The sequence below is a fragment of the Salvelinus fontinalis genome, chromosome 12, assembly GCF_029448725.1.
Source record: "Salvelinus fontinalis isolate EN_2023a chromosome 12, ASM2944872v1, whole genome shotgun sequence".
NCBI classification, from domain to species: domain Eukaryota; kingdom Metazoa; phylum Chordata; class Actinopteri; order Salmoniformes; family Salmonidae; genus Salvelinus; species Salvelinus fontinalis.
Genome location: NC_074676.1, coordinates 41,056,742 through 41,081,741, shown reverse-complemented (window position 1 = coordinate 41,081,741; position 25,000 = coordinate 41,056,742). Strand labels below are relative to the sequence as shown.

At 42.6% G+C, this 25,000-nt stretch overlaps 1 protein-coding gene across 1 annotated transcript in view; it reads left to right on the top strand.

Moving 5' to 3' along the window:
- The window catches only part of p3h2 (prolyl 3-hydroxylase 2), a 112,737-nt gene that overhangs the window by 81,277 nt on the left and 6,460 nt on the right, over positions 1-25,000 (top strand). Inside the window, exons 5-10 of the mRNA XM_055940812.1 lie at positions 10,096-10,223; positions 14,565-14,654; positions 15,053-15,093; positions 15,611-15,702; positions 16,283-16,410; positions 22,750-22,845. Of these exons, the coding sequence (XP_055796787.1) occupies positions 10,096-10,223; positions 14,565-14,654; positions 15,053-15,093; positions 15,611-15,702; positions 16,283-16,410; positions 22,750-22,845 (575 nt within the window). The remainder of the gene's footprint in view (positions 1-10,095; positions 10,224-14,564; positions 14,655-15,052; positions 15,094-15,610; positions 15,703-16,282; positions 16,411-22,749; positions 22,846-25,000) is intronic.

Sequence of the window (25,000 nt, the reverse complement as noted above, 5' to 3'; positions counted from 1 at the left end):
CCTACTGTACCTTACTGAACATTACTCTGCCCTACTGTACCTTACTGTACCATACTGAACATTACTCTACCCTACTGTACCTTACTGTACCTTACTGAACATTACTCTACCCTACTGCACCTTACTGTACCTTACTCTACCCTACTGTACCTTACTGTACCTTACTGAACATTACTCTACCCTAATGCACCTTACTGTACCTTACTGAACCTTCCTCTACCCTACTGTACCTTACTGAACATTACTCTACCCTACTGTACCTTACTGTACCTTACTGAACATTACTCTACCCTACTGCACCTTACTGTACCTTACTCTACCCTACTGTACCTTACTGAACATTACTCTGCCCTACTGTACCTTATTGAACAGTACTCTGCCCTACTGCGCCTTACTGAACATTGCTCTGCCCTACTGTACCTTATTGAACATTACTCTGCCCTACTGTACCTTATTGAACATTACTCTGCCCTACTGTACCTTATTGAACATTACTCTGCCCTACTGTACCTTACTGAACATTACTCTGCCCTGCTGTACCTCACTGAACATTACTCTGCCCTACTGTACCTTACTGAACATTACTCTGCCCTACTGTACCTTATTGAACATTACTCTGCCCTACTGTACCTTATTGAACATTACTCTGCCCTACTGTACCTTACTGAACATTACTCTGCCCTGCTGTACCTCACTGAACATTACTCTGCCCTACTGTACCTTACTGAACATTACTCTACCCTACTGCACCTTACTAAACCTTATTCTACTCTACTGCACCTTACTGAACCTTACTCTGCCCTACTGCACCTTACTGAACCTTACTCTGCCCTACTGCACCTTACTGTACCTTACTCTGCCCTACTGCACCTTACTGTACCTTACTGTACCTTACTGTACCTTACTGAACCTTACTGTACCCTACTGTACCTTACTGTACCTTACTGTACCTTACTGAACCTTACTCTGCCCTACTGTACCTTACTGTACCTTACTCTACCCTACTGTACCTTACCTTCCTCTACCCTACTGTACCTTACTGTACCTTACTGTACCTTACTCTACCCGACTGTACCTTACTGAACATTACTCTACCTTACTGAACGTTACTGAACCTTACTCTACCCTACTGCATCTTACTGAACCTTACTCTGCTTCTACACTACGACTACCTGTAGTTCGCTTACTACCTGAGTGAGTAACGTTACCTTACTGCACCTTACTAAACCTTACTCTACTCTACTGCACCTTACTAAACCTTACTCTACCCTACTGCACCTTACTGTACCTTACTTAACATTACTTTGCCCTACTGCACCTTACTGAACCTTACTGAACATTACTCTGCCCTACTGCACCTTACTAAACCTTACTCTACCCTACTGAACCTTACTGAACATTACTCTGCCCTACTGCACCTTACTGAACATTACTCTGCCCTACTGCACCTTACTGAACATTACTCTACCCTACTGTACCTTACTGAACCTTACTAAACATTACTCTACCCTACTGCACCTTACTGAACCTTACTCTGCCCTACTGTACCTTACTGAACCTTACTCTGCCCTACTGCACCTTACTGAACCTTCCTCTACCCTACTGTACCTTACTGTACCTTACTAAACCTTACTCTACTCTACTGCACCTTACTGAACCTTCCTCTACCCTACTGTACCTTACTGTACCTTACTCTACCCGACTGTACCTTACTGAACATTACTCTACCTTACTGAACCTTACTGAACCTTACTCTACCCTACTGCACCTTACTGAACCTTACTCTGCTTCTACACTACGACTACCTGTAGTTCGCTTACTACCTGAGTGAGTAACGTTACCTTACTGCACCTTACTAAACCTTACTCTACTCTACTGCACCTTACTAAACCTTACTCTACCCCACTGCACCTTACTGAACCTTACTCTACCCTACTGCACCTTACTGAACCTTACTCTACCCTACTGAACCTTACTGAACATTACTCTGCCCTACTGTACCTTACTGTACCTTACTGTACCTTACTGAACCTTCCTCTGCCCTACTGTACCTTACTCTACCCTACTGTACCTTACCTTCCTCTACCCTACTGTACCTTACTCTACCCGACTGTACCTTACTGAACATTACTCTACCTTACTGCACCTTACTGAACCTTACTCTACCCTACTGCACCTTACTGAACCTTACTCTACCCTACTGAACCTTACTGAACATTACTCTGCCCTACTGTACCTTACTGAACATTACTCTACCCTACTGCACCTTACTGAACCTTCCTCTACCCTACTGCACCTTACTGAACCTTCCTCTACCCTACTGTACCTTACTGAACATTACTCTGCCCTACTGTACCTTACTGTACCATACTGAACATTACTCTACCCTACTGTACCTTACTGTACCTTACTGAACATTACTCTACCCTACTGCACCTTACTGTACCTTACTCTACCCTACTGTACCTTATTGAACATTACTCTGCCCTACTGCACCTTACTGCACCTTACTGAACCTTCCTCTACCCTACTGTACCTTACTGAACATTACTCTACCCTACTGTACCTTACTGTACCTTACTGAACATTACTCTACCCTACTGCACCTTACTGTACCTTACTCTACCCTACTGTACCTTACTGAACATTACTCTGCCCTACTGTACCTTATTGAACAGTACTCTGCCCTACTGCGCCTTACTGAACATTGCTCTGCCCTACTGTACCTTATTGAACATTACTCTGCCCTACTGTACCTTATTGAACATTACTCTGCCCTACTGTACCTTATTGAACATTACTCTGCCCTACTGTACCTTACTGAACATTACTCTGCCCTGCTGTACCTCACTGAACATTACTCTGCCCTACTGTACCTTACTGAACATTACTCTGCCCTACTGTACCTTATTGAACATTACTCTGCCCTACTGTACCTTATGGTATCTTACTCTGCCCTACTGTACCTTACTGAACATTACTCTACCCTACTGCACCTTACTAAACCTTATTCTACTCTACTGCACCTTACTGAACCTTACTCTGCCCTACTGTACCTTACTGAACATTACTCTGCCCTACTGCACCTTACTGTACCTTACTCTGCCCTACTGTACCTTACTGTACCTTACTGTACCTTACTGAACCTTACTGTACCCTACTGTACCTTACTGTACCTTACTGTACCTTACTGTACCCTACTGTACCTTACTGTACCTTACTGTACCTTACTGAACCTTACTCTGCCCTACTGTACCTTACTGTACCTTACTCTACCCTACTGTACCTTACCTTCCTCTACCCTACTGTACCTTACTGTACCTTACTGTACCTTACTCTACCCGACTGTACCTTACTGAACATTACTCTACCTTACTGAACGTTACTGAACCTTACTCTACCCTACTGCATCTTACTGAACCTTACTCTGCTTCTACACTACGACTACCTGTAGTTCGCTTACTACCTGAGTGAGTAACGTTACCTTACTGCACCTTACTAAACCTTACTCTACTCTACTGCACCTTACTAAACCTTACTCTACCCTACTGCACCTTACTGAACCTTACTCTACCCTACTGCACCTTACTGAACCTTACTCTACCCTATTGAACCTTACTGAACATTACTCTGCCCTACTGTACCTTACTGAACATTACTCTACCCTACTGCACCTTACTGAACCTTCCTCTACCCTACTGCACCTTACTGAACCTTCCTCTACCCTACTGTACCTTACTGAACATTACTCTGCCCTACTGTACCTTACTGTACCATACTGAACATTACTCTACCCTACTGTACCTTACTGTACCTTACTGAACATTACTCTACCCTACTGCACCTTACTGTACCTTACTCTACCCTACTGTACCTTACTGTACCTTACTGAACATTACTCTACCCTACTGCACCTTACTGTACCTTACTCTACCCTACTGTACCTTACTGAACATTACTCTGCCCTACTGTACCTTATTGAACAGTACTCTGCCCTACTGCGCCTTATTGAACATTACTCTGCCCTACTGTACCTTATTGAACATTACTCTGCCCTACTGTACCTTACTGAACATTACTCTGCCCTACTGTACCTTACTGAACATTACTCTGCCCTACTGTACCTTACTGAACATTACTCTGCCCTACTGTACCTTATTGAACATTACTCTGCCCTACTGTACCTTATGGTATCTTACTCTGCCCTACTGTACCTTACTGAACATTACTCTACCCTACTGCACCTTACTAAACCTTACTCTACTCTACTGCACCTTACTGAACCGTACTCTGCCCTACTGTACCTTACTGAACATTACTCTGCCCTACTGCACCTTACTGTACCTTACTCTGCCCTACGGTACCTTACTGTACCTTACTGTACCTTACTGAACCTTACTGTACCCTACTGTACCTTACTGTACCTTACTGTACCTTACTGAACCTTACTCTGCCCTACTGTACCTTACTGTACCTTACTCTACCCTACTGTACCTTACCTTCCTCTACCCTACTGTACCTTACTGTACCTTACTGTACCTTACTCTACCCGACTGTACCTTACTGAACATTACTCTACCTTACTGAACGTTACTGAACCTTACTCTACCCTACTGCATCTTACTGAACCTTACTCTGCTTCTACACTACGACTACCTGTAGTTCGCTTACTACCTGAGTGAGTAACGTTACCTTACTGCACCTTACTCTACTCTACTGAACCTTACTGAACATTACTCTACCCTACTGAACCTTACTGAACATTACTCTACCCTACTGCACCTTACTGAACCTTCCTCTACCCTACTGCACCTTACTGAACCTTCCTCTACCCTACTGTACCTTACTGAACATTACTCTGCCCTACTGTACCTTACTGTACCATACTGAACATTACTCTACCCTACTGTACCTTACTGTACCTTACTGAACATTACTCTACCCTACTGCACCTTACTGTACCTTACTCCACCCTACTGTACCTTATTGAACATTACTCTGCCCTACTGCACCTTACTGAACCTTCCTCTACCCTGCTGTACCTTACTGAACATTACTCTACCCTACTGTACCTTACTGTACCTTACTGAACATTACTCTACCCTACTGCACCTTACTGTACCTTACTCTACCCTACTGTACCTTACTGAACATTACTCTGCCCTACTGTACCTTATTGAACAGTACTCTCCCCTACTGCGCCTTATTGAACATTACTCTGCCCTACTGTACCTTATTGAACATTACTCTGCCCTACTGTACCTTACTGAATATTACTCTGTCCTACTGTACCTTACTGAACATTACTCTGCCCTACTGTACCTTACTGAACATTACTCTGCCCTACTGTACCTTATTGAACATTACTCTGCCCTACTGTACCTTATGGTATCTTACTCTGCCCTACTGTACCTTACTGAACATTACTCTACTCTACTGCACCTTACTAAACCTTACTCTACTCTACTGCACCTTACTGAACCTTACTCTAGCCTACTGTACCTTACTGAACATTACTCTGCGCTACTGTACCTTATTGAACATTACTCTGCCCTACTGTACCTTACTGAACATTACTCTGCCCTACAGTACCTTATTGAACATTACTCTGCCCTACTGTACCTTATGGTATCTTACTCTGCCCTACTGTACCTTACTGAACATTACTCTACCCTACTGCACCTTACTAAACCTTACTCTACTCTACTGCACCTTACTGAACCTTACTCTACCCTACTGTACCTTACTGAACATTACTCTGCCCTACTGTACCTTATTGAACATTACTCTGCCCTACTGTACCTTATGGTATCTTACTCTGCCCTACTGTACCTTACTGAACATTACTCTGCCCTACTGTGCCTTACTGTACCTTACTGTAACTTACTGAACATTACTCTACCCTACTGAACCTTACTGTGCCTTACTGAACATTACTCTGCCCTACTGCGCCTTACTGAACATTACTCTGCCCTACTGTACCTTACTGTACCTTACTGAACATTACTCTACCCTACTGTACCTTACTGAACCTTACTGAACATTACTCTGTCCTACTGCACCTTACTGAACCTTACTGAACATTACTCTGCCCTACTGTACCTTACTGAACATTACTCTACCCTACTGTACCTTACTGTACCTTACTGAACATTACTCTGCCCTACTGTACCTTAATGAACATTACTCTGCCCTACTGTACCTTACTGAACATTACTCTACCCTACTGTACCTTACTGTACCTTACTGAACATTACTCTGCCCTACTGTACCTTAATGAACATTACTCTGCCCTACTGTACCTTACTGTACCTTACTGAACATTACTCTACCCTACTGTACCTTACTGAACCTTACTGAACATTACTCTGTCCTACTGCACCTTACTGAACCTTACTGAACATTACTCTGCCCTACTGTACCTTACTGAACATTACTCTACCCTACTGTACCTTACTGAACCTTACTGAACATTACTCTGCCCTACTGAACCTTACTGAACATTACTCTGCCCTACTGTACCTTTCTGAACATTACTCTACCCTACTGTACCTTACTGTACCTTACTGAACATTACTCTGCCCTACTGTACCTTAATGAACATTACTCTGCCCTACTGTACCTTACTGAACATTACTCTACCCTGCTGTACCTTACTGTACCTTACTGAACATTACTCTGCCCTACTGTACCTTAATGAACATTACTCTGCCCTACTGTACCTTACTGAACCTTACTCTACCCTAATGCAACTCTAGACTATGTTTGCGTCCGAAATGGCACCCTATTCCCTATATAGTGCACTACTTTAGACCAGAGCCATTTGGACCCTGGTCTAAAGTAGTGCACTATATCGGGAATAGGGTGGCATTTGGGATATAGGTCATTACGATTACCTGAAGTTCACCTACTACCAGCATGAGTATTACCTTACTGCACCTTACTTCACCCTATTTGACCCTGCTTGACCTTGCTTGCAGACAGGGTGTGGTGTTCAGACTACAGGAGTGGCCAACCCTCATCCTGGAGGGTTGCCGTGTGTACAGACTTTTGTTGATTGACTAACACACCCACACCCGTCTTTAATTAGATAAGTATTCACCTGATGACTCACACAGAGAGCTGGGAAATGCCCGGTCACAGACATTTTTGAAAGAGCCCTCAAAGAGAGGAAATCACAAAGAGCTGTGGAGAAAGACTAGGAACTGTATTCATAAAGCTTCTCCGAGTTAGAGTGCTGATCTAGGATCAGTTTAGCCTTTTAGATTGGAATGAATGGACAGCACTCCTAATCTGTGATGTTTTGTGAGTACAGGCCTACACAATCAACACCCAACAGACCAGGACCACACCTCAGTAGGGAACCACACACTGTTCCACTCAAACTCATTCAGCAACATGAATCCATTATCTCGTGTCCGTATCTAAAAATGTATGCACGCATGACTGTAAGTCTCTCTGGATAAAAACTGGATAATATATGCTAAATGGCATATATTATAATAGGCATCCAGCCTTTGTCTTCATCCTAAATGGCACCCTATTCACTGTATAGTGCACTACTTTTGACCAGAGTCCATAGGGAAATAGGGGGCCTAAATAGGGAATAGGGGGCCATTTGGGACAGACTGGCTGATTGGGGATCAGACGTTAGAGGGAGAGAGAGATGGGTTGGCAGGACAGCACAGCATGTAGATCAGATGTTAGAGGGAGGGACGGGTTGGCAGGACAGCACAGCATGGGGATCAGACGTTCGAGGGAGGGAGGGACGGGTTGGCAGGACAGCACAGCATGGGGATCAGACGTTCGAGGGAGGGAGGAACAGGTTGGCAGGACAGCACAGCAGCAGAGAGAAGGAGGGAAAAGACGATGTGATGAATACTTATGAGCTCATCAGATCATGTCTAATGCCCCTGCACCATATGTCTAATAAACCAAGTGGATCATGGGATTCTAGGAAAAACAGAGCTCAATTAATCATTCCCAACAGCGGCACTTACTGTGTCTTCTTCCCTATATAGTGCACTATTCCCTATATAAAAAACAGGGTACCATTTGGGACACATCTGTGTGAATACCGTGTGAATAACGTGTGAATACTGTGTGAATACCATGTGAATACCATGTGAATACCGTGTGAATACCGTGTGAATACCGTGTAAAGCTCTGCAAAGCTCTACAGTTGATGTTACTTGGAGACTGTGGGAGATGCCGTTAACCATATAAGGAGTTATTTAAATACAGCTGGTGTTACTTGGAGACTGTGGGAGATGCCGTTAACCATATAAGGAGTTATTTAAATACAGCTGATGTTACTTGGAGACTGTGGGAGATGCCGTTAACCATATAAGGAGTTATTTAAATACAGCTGATGTTACTTGGAGACTGTGGGAGATGCCGTTAACCATATAAGGAGTTATTTAAATACAGCTGATGTTACTTGGAGACTGTGGGAGATGCCGTTAACCATATAAGGAGTTATTTAAATACAGCTGATGTTACTTGGAGACTGTGGGAGATGCCGTTAACCATATAAGGAGTTATTTAAATACAGCTGATGTTACTTGGAGACTGTGGGAGATGCCGTTAACCATATAAGGAGTTACTTAATAGGATCTCTATGCTGTTGACAGTGAGTCACTGTCAACGCTGAGTCTATAGCAGGCTGGACTTTCGAGGCAAAGGATAGATTTTCAGTCCGGTTTAAATGCAAAGGCCTTGTCACCCTTTGAGATCGTATGGGGTTTAAGTTTAAAGTATATGTCTAACTTTTACATGGGGGAGAGAGGTAAAGAGAGACAGATTGAGAAAAAAGAGCAATTGTGTCTTACATGTTCCAAAAAGTGTTTTATTGTCTATTGTTGCAATGTTTCATGTCATGCAATAAACATTTTTAAATTGTTAAAATGGAAATTGAGAGAAAGAGAGAGAGAATGTGCAGTCATCCATCAAGTCTCTAATCGCTTGTTAAGAAGACAAGTCTCCTCACTCAGCAGCCTCTCATTGCTCTGCGGGAAGCTGTTTCCTCAATCATCCGTGCGGTGACATTGTCGTTTTTATGGCCTGAAAGCCCCTCGCTGTTTAAGACCCGGGAACCAGGGGAACCTGAGGAGACGTGCTGACCACAGAAACACTCGCTGCCTCTGCCCCTCCAAGAAGTGGTTTCAGAGCCAAGCTGCTCTACAAGCTAGTAAAGCGCATGTGTGTGTGTGTGTGTGTGTGTGTGGGGGGGGGGGGGGGGGGTACAGTGTGTGTTACTAGCAAGTCACTACTCGCTGTAAAATCTTTAGATACAGCAGATATACTGCACGTCCTCCTCACACCTAGTCAGTCCCACCAGCCATCCTCCCCAGTCCCAGTTCTCTCCTAGCCTGGAGCAGCAGTGGTGGTGTGTGGGGGTGCGTGTCTGTGTTTCCACTATCTCACCCAGCCTCCGACTGCTTGTCACTGCTCTAGCGTCTTGCTCCAGTGTGCTCATGGTTCTGGAATGTTCAGCTGCTAGACTTCCAAAAGCTCCAGACACACATCTCATCCTAGGCCTAGGGGGCTTTGTTACATGTGGCTTTGTCTCTGCTGACCTGTATGAGTGGGAAAACTCTTCCTCAACAGTGCAGAATAAGTAGCAAAACTATCAATATACATTAGTGCACTCTATAGGGACCAGAATGCCATTGGGGATGCAGGCTTAAAGGGTAGTTCAGGGAGGGAGTCTGAGGTGTGGTGACAGGTCCTCACACCTAATTCTATTGATCATTTTTCTCTCTCACTCTTTGTTCATCTCACTCTCTTTCTCTCACTCCTTACCCCCTTCTTTCAATTTCACTATTCAATTCCATTTTCAATGTTCAGCTTTATTGGCACAGTAGGAACAAGCCAGTGTCGCCAAAGCAACACAACACAGTAATATCGATATCTACCTGATATGTGCACTTTCTCTCACTCTGTCTCCAGTCAATTTCAATATTCAATACCGTTTTCAATTCAAACAAGCTTTATCGACACAAGAACCTCACAACGTTGCCAAACAATACAACAGAACAAAACAAAACACTATTGTCTGTTTCATAATGTCTTTTTATCTCTCTGTCTCTCCAGTTAACATGGTTGAGGAGGCCTTGGAGTGTGCCCAGTCCTACCTGCTGTTCCACGAGGGGGACGAGTTTATGACAGAGAACGTGGAGTACTATCGAGAGGCTATAGGTCACGACCTCAAACCCCGGGAGGTAAGACCTTGGCTCCGTCCAAAATGGCACCCTATTCCCTATATAGTGCACTACTATTAACCAGGACTCATATGAGATATTCCTTATATAGTGCACTACTATTCCCTATATAGTGCACTACTATTAACCAGGACTCATATGAGCTATTCCATAGTGCACTACTATTAACCGGGACCCATATGAGCTTATGTAACTTGCATAATTTGTGTTTACTGGGAATACAAATGTGGCAGTAATTCAGAGCAGACATTGGGGACAGTATGCGTTCTACATGGGACACGGCTGTCTACATAGGGAACAAAGTTCCATTTAGGACAGTATGCATTCTACATGGGACACAGCTGTCTACATAGGGAACAAGGTTCCATTTAGGACAGTATGCATTCTACATGGGACACGGCTGTCTACATAGGGAACAAAGTTCCATTTAGGACAGTATGCATTCTACATGGGACACGGCTGTCTACATAGGGAACAAGGTTCCATTTAGGACAGTATGCATTCTACATGGGACACAGCTGTCTGTGTGTGTGTGTGTGTGTGTGTGTGTGTGTGTGTGTGTGTGTGTGTGTGTGTGTGTGTGTGTGTGTGTGTGTGTGTGTGTGTGTGTGTGTGTGTGTGTGTGTGTGTGTGTGTGTGTGTGTGTGTGTGTGTGTGTGTGTGTGTGCGGACATACTGTGCAGCTAATGACTGGTCACTACTAGTGTGTTTGTTTTTTCGCAAACCTTCATTCCATATCAATTTCAATTCAATTTAAGGGGCTTTATTGGCATGGAAAACATATGTTTACATTGCCAGAGCAAGTGAAGTAGATGATAAACAAAAGTAAAATAAACAAACAAAAAAAAATTATATTAAACATTACACTCACAAGTTCCAGAACAATAACAACATTTCAGTGTTGTAACGATGTGCAAATAGTTAAAGTACAAAAGGGAAAATAAATAAACATAAATATGGTTTGTATTTACAATGGTGTTTGTTCTTCACTGGTTTCCCTTTTCTTGTGGCAACAGGTCAGACATCTTACTGCTGTGATGGCACACTGTGGTATTTCACCCAATAGATATGGGAGTTTATCAAAATTGGGTTTGTTTTCGAATTCTTTGTGGGTCTGTGTAATCTGAGGGAAATATCTGTCTCTAATATGGTCATACATTTGGCAGGAGGTTAGGAAGTGCAGCTCAGTTTCCACCTCATTTTGTGGGCAGTGAGCACATAGCCTGTCTTCTCTTGAGAGCCAGGTCTGCCTACGGCAGCCTTTCTCAGTAGCAAGGCTATGCTCACTGAGTCTGTACATAGTCAAAGCTTTTCTTAAGTTTGGGTCAGTCACAGTGGGCAGGTATTCTGCCCCTGTGTACTCTCTGTTTAGGGCCAAATAACATTCTAGTTTGCTCAGTTTTTTTTGTTAATTCTTTCCAATGTGTCAAGTAATGATCTTTTTGTTTTCTCATGACTTGGTTGGGTCTAATTGTGTTGCTGTCCAGGGGCTCTGTGTGGTCTGTTTGTGTTTGTGAACAGAGCCCCAGGACCAGCTTGCTTAGGGGACTCTTCTCCAGGTTCATTTATCTGTAGGTGATGGCTTTGTTATGGAAGGTTTGGGAATCGCTTTCTTTTTAGGTGGTTGTAGAATTTAACAGCTCTTTTCTAGATTTTGATAATTAGCGGGTATCGGCTTAATTCTGCTCTGCATGCATTATTTGGTGTTTTACGTTGTACACAGAGGATACTTTTGCAGCTTCTGCATGTAGAGTCTTAATTTGGTGTTTGTCCCATTTTGTGAATTCTTGGTTGGTGAGCGGACCCCAGACCTCACAACCATAAAGGGCAATGGGTTCTATAACTCATTCAAGTATTTTTAGCCAGATCCTAATTGGTATGTCAAATTTGATGTTCCTTTTGATGACATAGAAGGCCCTTCTTGCGTTGTCTTAGATCGTTCACAGCTTTGTGGAAGTTACCTGTGGCGCTGATGTTTAGACCAAGGTATGTATAGTTTTTTGTGTGCTCTAGCGCAACGGTGTCTAGATGGAATTTTGTATTTTGTGGTCCTGGCGACTGGACCTTTTTTGGAACACCATTATTTTGGTCTTACTGAGATTTACTGGCAGGGCCCAGGTCTGGCAGAAGATCTAGGTGCTGCTGTAGGCCCTCCTTGGTTGGTGACAGAAGCACCAAATCATCAGTAGACATTTGACTTCAGATTCTAGTAGGGTGAGGCCGGGTGCTGCAGACTGGTCTAGGTCTAGCTTCATTTTGTACTCTTTTCGTGCCTTATTATTTTTTACATACAAAGGGTACTGTATTTTAATTACCTCTGAACAGCGGGAGGCAGCTTCAAAGCCCTCTGCATTTGGTTGGGGTAGCCGGTTTGATTCTCCTGCCATTGTTTGGCTAAAGGGCTTTGACACCTCTCACTTGACACGTCAGTGCTAATTGAAGATGTATCTCTTTGTCCTAGCAAGCTTGGTAGCCTAACTTAGCATTCAGTCCTTATAAAGTCAAATCTATCGTTGTAATGTATTTTTATTCTTGGCTTTTGAAAGTAAAAAATAGCTTCAGACTAAACATTCCTCACTCAGTTCCAGGTTGGATGGTGTTTTCAGTTTGTTTGCCAGAGCATTTGCTGTATAGCTTAGGCCTTCCAGGTAATTCTGTAATTCTGTCCAAAATCAGGTTGTAGGTTTGGAGTTTTGATTTGAAGTGAGGGTTATGTTGTGGAGGGTAGCATCCTGTATGTGTCCCTGCCAAAAAATACATGTTTATCTAACTCTAAATCTATATTTTTTTAAGAACATGCTGAAAAATGCAGAAGCTCATCTGCTCATCTGCTCATGACCTCTCTCTCTCTCACCGTCCCTCTCTTTCTCTCTCCCTTGCTGTCTCTCTGTCTCGCTCTCACGTCCCTCTCTCTCTCTCCCTTGCTGTCTCTCTGTCTCGCTCTCACGTCCCTCTCTCTCTCTCCCTTGCTGTCTCTCTGTCTCGCTCTCACGTCCCTCTCTCTCTCTCTCCCTTGCTGTCTCTCTGTCTCGCTCTCACCGTCCCTCTCTCTCTCTCTCCCTTGCTGTCTCTCTGTCCCTCGCGCTCTCTCTCTCGCTCTCACCGTCCCTCTCTCTCTCTCTCCCTTGCTGTCTCTCTCTGTCCCTCGCGCTCTCTCTCTCTCGCTCTCACCGGCCCTCTCTCTCTCTCCCTTGCTGTCTCTCTGCCTCTCTCTGTCCCTCGCGCTCTCTCTCTCTCTCTGTCTCTCTCTCTCTCTCTCCCTCCTGCTCTCTCCCTCTGCTCTTTCTCTCCCTCTCCCCCCTTTCTCCCTCTCTCATATCTCTCTTCCTCTCTCGGTCTCTCTCTGTCTCTCTGTCTCTCTCTCTGTTGCTCTCTCTGTCGCTCTCTTTCTTTCCCGCTTTCTCCCTCTCGCTCTCTCTCTCTTTTTCTCTCCTGCTCTCTCCCTCCCTCTCTCTTTCTCTCTTTTTCTGTCTCTCTATCTCTATCTCTACCGCTTTCACCCTCTCTCCCTCTCCTCTCTCTGTCCCTCTCCCCCCTTTCTCCCTCTCTTGCTCTCTCTCTCTCTCGCTCTCTCTTTTTCTCTCTCCTGCTCTCTCTCTCTCTCTCTCTCTCTCTGAGGACTCGGGGACCTCATTTACTCAGTATAGAGCAGTAGAGAGCTGTGGTCTGCCTCACTGCCAAATAGACCTTTCAGCAACAGGGAGTAGGGGGAAATCATGTCCCAATGCCCTCAGAAACAATTTAGGAGCTGTTTGCATTACGGGTGAAAAGAGGATTTTTCTGTCAACCACAAACGCTACTGGCTGCTCGGGTTTCATAACAAAGCGTCACTCCTTTTCGTCTATTGCAGATCTTCGCCCATTCTTTCCCTCATTCTCCCTCTCCTCCTCTCCTCTCCTACTCTCCTCTCCTACTCCCAGCTACTATAATGTAAGTCCAAGACAAGCCTTTTTTATCGGGTCAGGTCCATGCTTAAGAGGCGTTGGGCTGCGTTCCAGCCGCTCCAGTCACAGCAGTCCTCCTTTAAGGCCCTGCCAGGAAGAACTAGTAAAAAGCTCATCTGTGAAATGCTGAGAGGGCAATATAGCACAGCCCATTGGGTCCATCACTGAGGAGAGGATGGTACCCCACACTGGGTCAGGCCTGTAGGATGCTTGGCAGCTGAAAAGGAAGAGGTGTTAGGGTAGGGATGTAGGTACAGTGCTATAGCACAACAGATGTGTAGTGGTTAGGGACATGGTCTTCCTAAACGTTATGCTTCAAGGAAGATTCAGTAGCTAGGTGATGCACTAAGTCAAAATGGATTTTACCTGTGGAGATTAACAGTATGTGTGTCTCCAGAAGGCTGAGTGGTACCTGCGGCGCCATGAGCAGGAGCTGGAGCTACTGATGATCGGCAGTGAGAACATGCACGTGGAGCTTACAGAGGGGGTGAGCAGTACGCTGAGGACTAATGGCAACGTAGCCTATTATTGGAACTCTTTGGGCTCTCTGTATAACTTGTGAATGGCTTTCCTGACTAATGAAAGAGCTTGGGCCGTATGAAGCGTCTCAAATTAGGAGCGCTGATTTAGGATCAGTTTTTGCTTTTTAGATTACAAAATGAATAAGAAAGCATGGATGGAGGAGGACCTGATCCTAGATCAGCGCTCCTACTCTGAGACACATGATTCATAGTGTGCAGCACAGTAACAGGTGCCTGGTAGTTACACCATTACTCTCTCAGCACACAGCACCACCTGGTGGCCATGATGGATAACCATTGGTGTGTGTGCTGCATCATTTCCATGTTGTGGACATTTTCTGATCTGTCAATGTTTTACTTGTAGCATTACTGGACCAGCACAGGAGGCAGAGAGGATTCTAACAGGTGAGCGAGCTCTGAAATATCCCCTTGGAAATGTTCAATAGTTATAATATAAAAAAATATAAAAAATGTATAGCTTACAAAGATATGATGCGTTTTACATAGACCACTAGTAAAACCAGGCTGTATCACATCAGGCCGTGATTGGGAGTCCCATAGGGCGGCGCACAATTGGCCCAGCGTCGTCCGGGTTTGGCCAGGGTAGGCCGTCATTGTAAATAAGAATTTGTTCTTAACTGACTTGCCTAGTTAAATAAAGGTTAAGTAAAGAATCTATCTATCTGAATACTTCAATATGTGGTACTTTGAACTGCAATTCTTTGTCTTGTATAAGATCACACTGACATCTACTGCATACTTCCAGTATGGCAGCCTATATGATGTCACTAGTCTCGTAGTTACTCCCATGTAAAAGACCTGGATGAGAGGCAAAGAAAGGTGTATTTCAGCTGTATTGATGGTCTCCACCTAATTTAAATGAACTTGATGTCCTGACCATACTCTGTTCTTCCCCCTGCAGGATCCCTTCTGGTACTGATGGATGGATGGAGTACGTGCCCATCTCAGAGAAGAAGAACTTCACCCTGGCCCCGCCACAGGAGCTCAGAGAAGGTACGACCACATACTTTGCTCTCTTCACAACTGCTCACATGGAATGGAATTATTCAGTTAGAGTTGACAAAGACATAAGAACAAAAGGTAATGTCTCAATGTTACCATTTGGTAAACTCAGGCCCCCTTTCCAGCGTTGGGGAACATCCTCTTGTTGACGTAGAGAACATTTCTTGCAATTCTACACATTTTGTCATGGGGTGCAGGGAACATTTTGCTGTTTTTAAGCTAATTTTCTCTGTGTATTCATGTGATATTTGAGTGACTCAAACATTACAACAAAATCTATGGACTTAAAAACCTAGCTAAAAAACTTTGCTGACATGGGCTAGTTGATCTGCACATGTCTGACAAGTTATAAATAGCTCTGTAAGGTATGCAATGACTGACATGACAAGAGGAAAACTCATTATTCACTACCCAGTTTCAAAATGGCAACCTTTGTATTGTACTATTGCAAGAGTAAGTTGAAAGCCGGACTGGGTTCTTTTTTTGTGGGGGGCCACAGTTTGGGAACCACCGCCATTGAGGGGTTAACACGTTTCCTGATCCTCTGTGCTGGTCTGTGTGTGTTCTGTAGGAGGGCCCCTGGTGTATGACAGTGTGCAGCTGATCCAGAACTCACAGGCTCTGAACGGAACTCAGAGGGTTCTCCTGGATGATGTCATGTCTGTGGAGGAGTGCGCCGAGCTCAAAAACCTGGCCCATGTAAGAGAATTGATATTAAACATATATTAACTGCAGTCGATTTTCTGTATTTGATCATATTTACACTGGGAACTGTATCGAGGTATAGACTGTGTGTACACGGTGACTGGGTTCATCAGGAAGTGTATAGAGGATGTTGTTCCTACTGTGTCGATTACAACTTATCCAAACCAAAAACAGTTGATAGCTGGCAGTATTCACACAAAACTGAAAGCGCGAACCACCGCATGTAACCAAAAATCTAATTTTATTGGTCACATACACATGGTTAGCAGATGTTATTGCGAGTGTAGCGAAATGCTTAACCACGTCAAGATGACTGGGAATACGTGTACAAACAGACCAGCTTTGTCCATACTGTCTATACACACCATTCACATACATACACTACATGACCAAAGTATTTTAGACACCTGCTCGTCGAACATCTCATTCCAAAATCATGGGCATTAATATGGAGTTGGTCCCCCCTTTGTAGCTATAACAGCGTCCACTCTTCTGGGAAGGCTTTCCACTAGATGTTGGAACATTGCTACGGGCCAGCCACGAGCATTAGTGAGGTCGGGCAACTGATGTTGGACGATTAGGCCTGTCTCGCAGTTGGCGTTCTAATTCATCCCAAAGGTGTTCGATGGGGTTGAGGTCAGGGCTCTGTGCAGGCCAGTCAAGTTCTTCCATGCTCGACAAACCATTTCTGTATAGACCTCGTTTTGTGCACGGGGCATTGTCATGCTGAAACAGGAAAGGGCCTTCCCCAAGCTTTTGCCAGAAAGTTGGAAGCACAGAATCGTCTAAAATGTCATTGTGTGCTGTAGTGTTAAGATTTCCCTTCACTGGAACCATGAAAAACAACCCTAGAACATTATTCCTCCTCCACCAAACTTTACCGTTGGCACTACGCATTGGGGCAGGTAGCGTTTTCCTGGCATCTGCCAAACCCATATTTGTCCGTTGGACTGCCAGATGGTGAAGCATGATTCATCACTCCAGAGTCCAATGGCAGCGAGCTTTAAACCACTCCAGCCGACGCTTGATCTTAGGCTTGTTTGAGACTGCTCGGCCATGGAAACCCATCACATCTCATGAAACTCCTGACTAACATTTATTGTGCTGGCGTTGCTTCTATAGGCAGTTTGGAACTCGGTAGTGAATGTTGCAACCTTGCAACACGCTTCAGCACTCAGCGGTCCCGTTCGGTGAACTTGTGTGGCCAACCACTTCCTGGCTGAGCCGTTGTTGCTCCTAGACATTCACATTTCACAATGACAGCACTTTACAGTTGACCTGGGCAGCACTAGCCGGGCATAAATTTGACGAACTGACTTGTTGGAAAGGTGGCATCCTATGATGGGGCCACGTTGAAAGTCACTGAGCTCTTCAGTAAGGCCATTCTACTGCCAATGTTTATCTATAGAGATTGTATGGCTGTGTGCTCAATTTTATACACCAGTAAGCAACGGGTGTGGATGAAATAGCTGAATCCACTAATTTGAAGAAGTGTCCACACACTTTTGTATAATGTATATATTTATATTCTGGACTCTGTTCTGGACAATTCTTGCAATTCTATCCATTTTGCCATGGGGTTTTGTATTGTGTATTTAAATACTGTATTCTCATCATAGTTCATTCCATTATTTATTCTACTGCACATTGCAATTTAGTTGTCTGTTTATACACACCGCATATTTATTTACATACTGGATTCTTGACATAGCTCACTATAATATAATCTACTGTTCTTCATATATCTGGTGGAAATTCATCCGGTGTACGTACAGTGCCCGCTGTATTTATTGTGACAGTGAAGCATTTGTTCTTCTTTTGGCTCTATACCTCAAACGTTTGGATTTGAAATCAAACAATGACTATAAAGTTAAAATGCACAATGTCAATTTCCTCCATATCGGGTGAACCGTTTAGAAATGACACCACTTATTGTACACAGTCCTCCCATTTTAGGGGAGCAAAAGTATTGGGACAAATTCACTTGTGAATCTGTTTCTAAACACATCTACATGAATGTGGAGGCTACCATGGTTACGGATAATCCTGAATGAATTGTGAATAATGATGGTGAGAAAGTTACAGACACCAAATATATACCCCCAACACATGCTAACCTCTCACCATTACAATAACAGGGGAGATAGCATTTTATATCATACCCCCAAGACATGCTAACCTCTCACCGTTACAATAACAGGGGAGGTTAGCATTTTATATCCCCAAGACATGCTAACCTCTCACCATTACAATAACAGGGGAGGTTAGCATTTTATATCATACCCCCAAGACATGCTAACCTCTCACCATTACAATAACAGGGGAGATAGCATTTTATATCATACCCGCAAGGCATGCTAACCTCTCACCATTACAATAACAGGGGAGGTTAGCGTTTTATAATATACCCCCAAGACATGCTAACCTCTCACCATTACAATAACAGGGGAGGTTAGTATTTTATATCATACCCCCAAGACATGCTAACCTCTCACCATTACAATAACAGGGGAGATAGCATTTTATATCATAACACCAAGACATGCTAACCCCTCACCATTACAATAACATGGGAGGTTAGCATTTTATATCATACCCCAAGACATGCTAACCTCTCACCATTACAATAACAGGGGAGGTTAGCATTTTGGTGGGGGTATCATATATCGTCTGTAACTCTCCCTCATCGTTATTCACAATTCATTCAGGATTATCCGTAATCATGGTAGCATCCACATACATGTAGATGTGTTTAGAAACATAATCTATTCACAATAAAAGTAACCCCAAAATGGCCCAAATGTTTTACCATTAATTCCTATAGGGCACAAAAACACAACCAAAACAAACAGCACATTTTGCAACAAATGTGTGTAGTCACAAGCTTGATGTAGTCATTGAGTGCTGTGGATATGGGACTAAATACTTTTTACTACTTTACTACACATATAAGTGAATTTGTCCCAATACGTTTGGTCCCCTAAAATCTACTATGTACAAAAAGTGATGCAATTTCTAAATGGTTCACCTGATATGGATGAGAATACACTAAAAGTTAATCTGACAGTCTGTACTTTAACCTCGTAGTCATTGTTTGATTTCAAATCCAATGTTTAGAAGTATAGAGACAAAAAAAGAACAAATCCTTCACTGTGCCAATAATTATGGACTGCACTGTACGAATACAGTGCATTCAGAGAGTATTCAAACCCCTTGACTGTTTCTACGTTTTGTTACGTTCCAGCCTTATTCTAAAATTGATTCAAAATATTAAATATTCACACACAATACCCTGTTTTGACAAAGCTAAACTGGTTTTTAGAAATGTTTGCAAATTTATACAAATTAAAAACAGAAATACCTTATTTACATAAGTATTCAGACCCTTTGCTATGAGACTTGAAATTGAGGTCAGGTGCATCCTGTTTCCATTGATCACCCTTAATGTTTCTACAACTTGATTTGAGTCCACTTGTGGTAAATTCAATTGATTGGACATCATTTGGAAAGGCACACACTTGTCTATCTATATAAGGTCCCACAGTTGACAGTGCAAATCAGAGCAAAAATCAACCCATGAGGTCAAAAGAATTGTCCGTAGAGCTCCGAGACAGGATTGTGTCGAGGCACAGATCTGTGGAAGGGTATCAAAATGTCTGCAGGATTGAAGGTTCCCAAGAACACAGTGGCCTCCATCATTCTTACATGGAAGAACTTTGGAACCACCAAGACTCTTCAAGATTCTCTGGCCTGATGAAACCAAGATTGAACTCTTTGGCCTGAATGCCAAGCGTCACGTCTGGAGGGAAAAACCTGGCACCATCCCTATGGTGAAGCATGGTGGTGGCAGCATCATGCTGTAGGGATGTTTTTCAGCGGCAGGGACTGGGAGACTAGTCAGAATCGAGGCAAAGATGAACGGAGCAAAGTACAGAGAGTGGCTTTGGGTCAAGTCTCTGAATGTCCTTGAGTGGCCCAGCAAGAGTCCGGACTTGAACCCGATCGAACATCTCTGGAGAGACCGGAAAATAGCTGTGCAGCAACGCTCCCCATCCAACCTGACAGAGCTTGAGAGGATCTGCAGAGAAGAATAGGAGAAACTCCCCAAATACATGTGTGCCAAGCTTATAGCGTCATACCCAAAAAGACTTGAGGCTGTAATCGCTGCCAAAGGTGCTTCAACAAAGTACTGAGTAAAGAGTCTGAGTACTTACAGTTGAAGTCGGAAGTTTACATACACCTTAGCCAAATACATTTAAACTCAGTTTTTCACAATTCCTGACATTTAATCCAAGTAAATTCCCTGTCTTAGGTCAGTTAGGATCACCACTTTATTTTAAGAATGTGAAATGTCAAAATAATAGTAGAGAGAATTATTTATTTCAGCTTTTATTTCTTTCATCACATTCCCAGTAAGTCAGAAGTTTACATACACTCAATTAGTATTTGATAGCATTGCCTTTAAATTAATTAACTTGGGTCAAACGTTTCGGGTAGCCTTCCACAAGCTTCCCACAATAAGTTGGGTGAATTTTGGCCCATTCCTCCTGACAGAGCTGGTGTAACTGAGTCAGGTTTGTAGGCCTCCTTGCTCGCACACCCTTTTTCAGTTCTGCCCACAAATTTTCTATAGGATTGAGGTCAGGGCTTTGTGTTGGCCACTCCAATACCTTGATTTTGTTGTCCTGTAGCCATTTTGCCACAGCTTTGTAAGTATGCTTGGGGTCATTGTCCATTTGGAAGACCCATTTGCGACCAAGCTTTAACTTCCTGACTGATGTCTTGAGATGTTGCTTCAATATATCCACATCATTTTCCTGCCTCATGATGCCATCTATTTTGTGAAGTGCACCAGTCCCTCCTGCAGCAAAGCACCCCCACAACATGATGCTGCCACCCCCGTGCTTCACGGTTGGGATGGTGTTCTTTGGCTTGCAAGCCTCACCCTTTTTCCTCCAAGCATAACAATGGTCATTATGGCCAAACTGTTCTATTTTTGTTTCATCAAACCAGAGGACATTTCTCCAAAAAGTATGATCTTTGTTCCCATGTGCAGTTGCAAACCGTAGTCTGGCTTTTTTATGGTGGTTTTGGAGCAGTGGCTTCTTCCTTGCTGAGCGGCCTTTCAGGTTATGTCGATATAGGACTCGTTTTACTGGGGATATAGATACTTTTGTACCTGTTTCCTCCAGCATCTTCACAAGGTCCTTTGCTGTTGTTCTGGGATTGATTTGCACTTTTCCCATCAGAGTACGGTCATCTCTAGGAGACAGAACGCCTCTCCTTCCTGAGCGGTATGACGGCTGCATGGTCCCATGGTGTTTATACTTGTGCACTATTGTTTGTACAGATGAACGTGGTACCTTCAGGCGTTTGGAAATTGCTCTCAAGGATGAACCAGACTTGTGGAGGTCTACAATTTATTTTTTGAGGTCTTGGCTGATTTCTTTAGATTTTCCCATGATGTCAAGCAAAGAAGCACTGAGTTTGAAGGTAGGCCTTGAACTACATCCACAGGTGCACCTCCAATTGACTCAAATGATGTAAATTAGCCTATCAGAAGCTTTTTAAACCATGACATCATTTTCTGGAATTTTCCAAGATGTTTAAAGGCACAGTCAATGTAGTGTATGTGAACTTCTGACCCACTGGAATTGTGATACAATGAATTATAAGTGAAATAGTCTGTAAACAATTGTTGGAAAAATGACTTGTGTCATGCACAAAGTAGATGTCCTAACCAACTTGACAAAACAATAGTTTGTTAAAACAAGACATTTGTGGATTGGTTGAAAAACGAGTTTTAATGATTCCAACCTAAGTGTATGTTAACTTCCGTCTTCAACTGTATGTAAATGAGGTATTTCAGTTTTTTATTTTTTATAAATTTGTCAAAAATTCAAAAACCTGTTTTTGCTTAGTCCTTATGGGGTATTGTGTGTACATTGATGAGGGGGATAAAACATTTTTAAATAAAGCTTGTAACGTAAAAAAATGTGGAAAAATTCAAGGGGTCTGAATTATATATTCCTAAGGCACTGTTGACAGAATTTGGATTACTGTTACAGTGCTATTTATTTGAATTGGATTCGTGCCTATATTTCAATATTTATTTCTTCAAATGTTGTATTATTTGTGTACTTGTTTGATGTTGTATTGCATTGTTAGTAACATAAGCATGTCACTGCTCCCGCTATAATATCTGCTTAACTGGGTACACCGATAAACTTTGATTTGATTTGTGTTTTAACATGTTTACATTTTGCATTGTCATTGACACATTATCATTGTCATGAGGGCAGGGGTTTATGCGTCTCTGTGTTTGGTCCACAGACTGTCACTATGGCAGGAGATGGATACAGAGGGAAGATGTCTCCTCACACACCCAACGAGAGGTTTGAGGGAGCCACTGTGCTAAAAGCACTGCAGGTAAGCAAGCGTCTATACAGAGAGACACATTGCAGGAGATAAGACGAGCCTCCGTTTGAAACCAGATAGTAATGATTACAGTATGAACACTTACTTAACACTTCATTTGTATTGCCCTTTTGATATAATAATCTCTAAGTAACAGTCTTTTCTTGACGTTATCAAAAGTCACTCTTTCAGTACCTTAGTAGGCAACTAGAGAACATTTTCAGTTGCTTATCAGACAACATGTTGAAGTGAATGTTTATACCATGTTTCTATTGTGTTTTACCATGTTTCTACTGTGTTTTACCATGTTTCTACTGTGTTTTACCATGTTTCTACTGTGGTTCTACTATGTTTCTACTGTGGTTCTACCACGTTTCTACTGTGGTTCTACCATGTTTCTACTGTGTTTTACCATGTTTCTACTGTGTTTTACCATGTTTCTACTGTGTTTTACCATGTTTCTACTGTGGTTCTACTATGTTTCTACTGTGGTTCTACCACGTTTCTACTGTGGTTCTACCATGTTTCTACTGTGTTCTACCATGTTTCTACTGTGTTTTACCATGTTTCTACTGTGTTTTACCATGTTTCTACTGTGGTTCTACCATGTTTCTACTGTGTTTTACCATGTTTCTACTGTGTTTTACCATGTTTTTACTTTGTTGTACCATGTTTTTACTGTTCTACCATGTTTTTACTGTGGTTCTACCATGTTTCTACTGTGTTTTACCATGTTTCTACTGTGGTTCTACCATGTTTCTACCATGTTTCTACTGTGGTTCTACTATGTTTCTACTGTGGTTCTACCACGTTTCTACTGTGGTTCTACCATGTTTCTACTGTGTTTTACCATGTTTCTACTGTGTTTTACCATGTTTCTACTGTGTTTTACCATGTTTCTACTGTGTTTTACCATGTTTCTACTGTGGTTCTACTATGTTTCTACTGTGGTTCTACCACGTTTCTACTGTGGTTCTACCATGTTTCTACTGTGTTCTACCATGTTTCTACTGTGTTTTACCATGTTTCTACTGTGTTTTACCATGTTTCTACTGTGGTTCTACCATGTTTCTACTGTGTTTTACCATGTTTCTACCATGTTTCTACTATGGTTCTACCATGTTTTTACTGTGGTTCTACCATGTTTCTACTGTGTTTTACCATGTTTTTACTTTGTTGTACCATGTTTTTACTGTTCTACCATGTTTTTACTGTGGTTCTACCATGTTTCTACTGTGTTTTACCATGTTTCTACTGTGGTTCTACCATGTTTCTACTGTGGTTCTACCATGTTTCTACTGTGTTTTACCATGTTTCTACCGTGATTCTACTATGTTTCTACTGTGGTTCTACCATGTTTCTACTGTGTTTTACCATGTTTCTACTGTGGTTCTACCACGTTTCTACTGTGGTTCTACCATGTTTCTACTGTGTTTTACCATGTTTCTACTGTGTTTTACCATGTTTCTACTGTGTTTTACCATGTTTCTACTGTGTTTTACCATGTTTCTACTGTGGTTCTACTATGTTTCTACTGTGGTTCTACCACGTTTCTACTGTGGTTCTACCATGTTTCTACTGTGTTTTACCATGTTTCTACTGTGTTTTACCATGTTTCTACTGTGGTTCTACCATGTTTCTACTGTGTTTTACCATGTTTCTACCATGTTTCTACTATGGTTCTACCATGTTTTTACTGTGGTTCTACCATGTTTCTACTGTGTTTTACCATGTTTCTACTGTGTTTTACCATGTTTCTACTGTGTTTTACCATGTTTTTACTTTGTTGTACCATGTTTTTACTGTTCTACCATGTTTTTACTGTGGTTCTACCATGTTTCTACTGTGTTTTACCATGTTTCTACTGTGGTTCTACCATGTTTCTACCATGTTTCTACTGTGGTTCTACCATGTTTCTACTGTGTTTTACCATGTTTCTACCGTGATTCTACTATGTTTCTACTGTGGTTCTACCATGTTTCTACTGTGGTTCTACCATGTTTCTACTGTGGTTCTACCATGTTTCTACTGTGGTTCTTCCACGTTTCTACTGTGTTTTACCATGTTTTTACTGTTCTACCATGTTTTACTGTGTTTTACCATGTTTTTACTGTTCTACTATTTTTCTACTGTGGTTCTACCATGTTTCTACTGTGGTTCTACCATG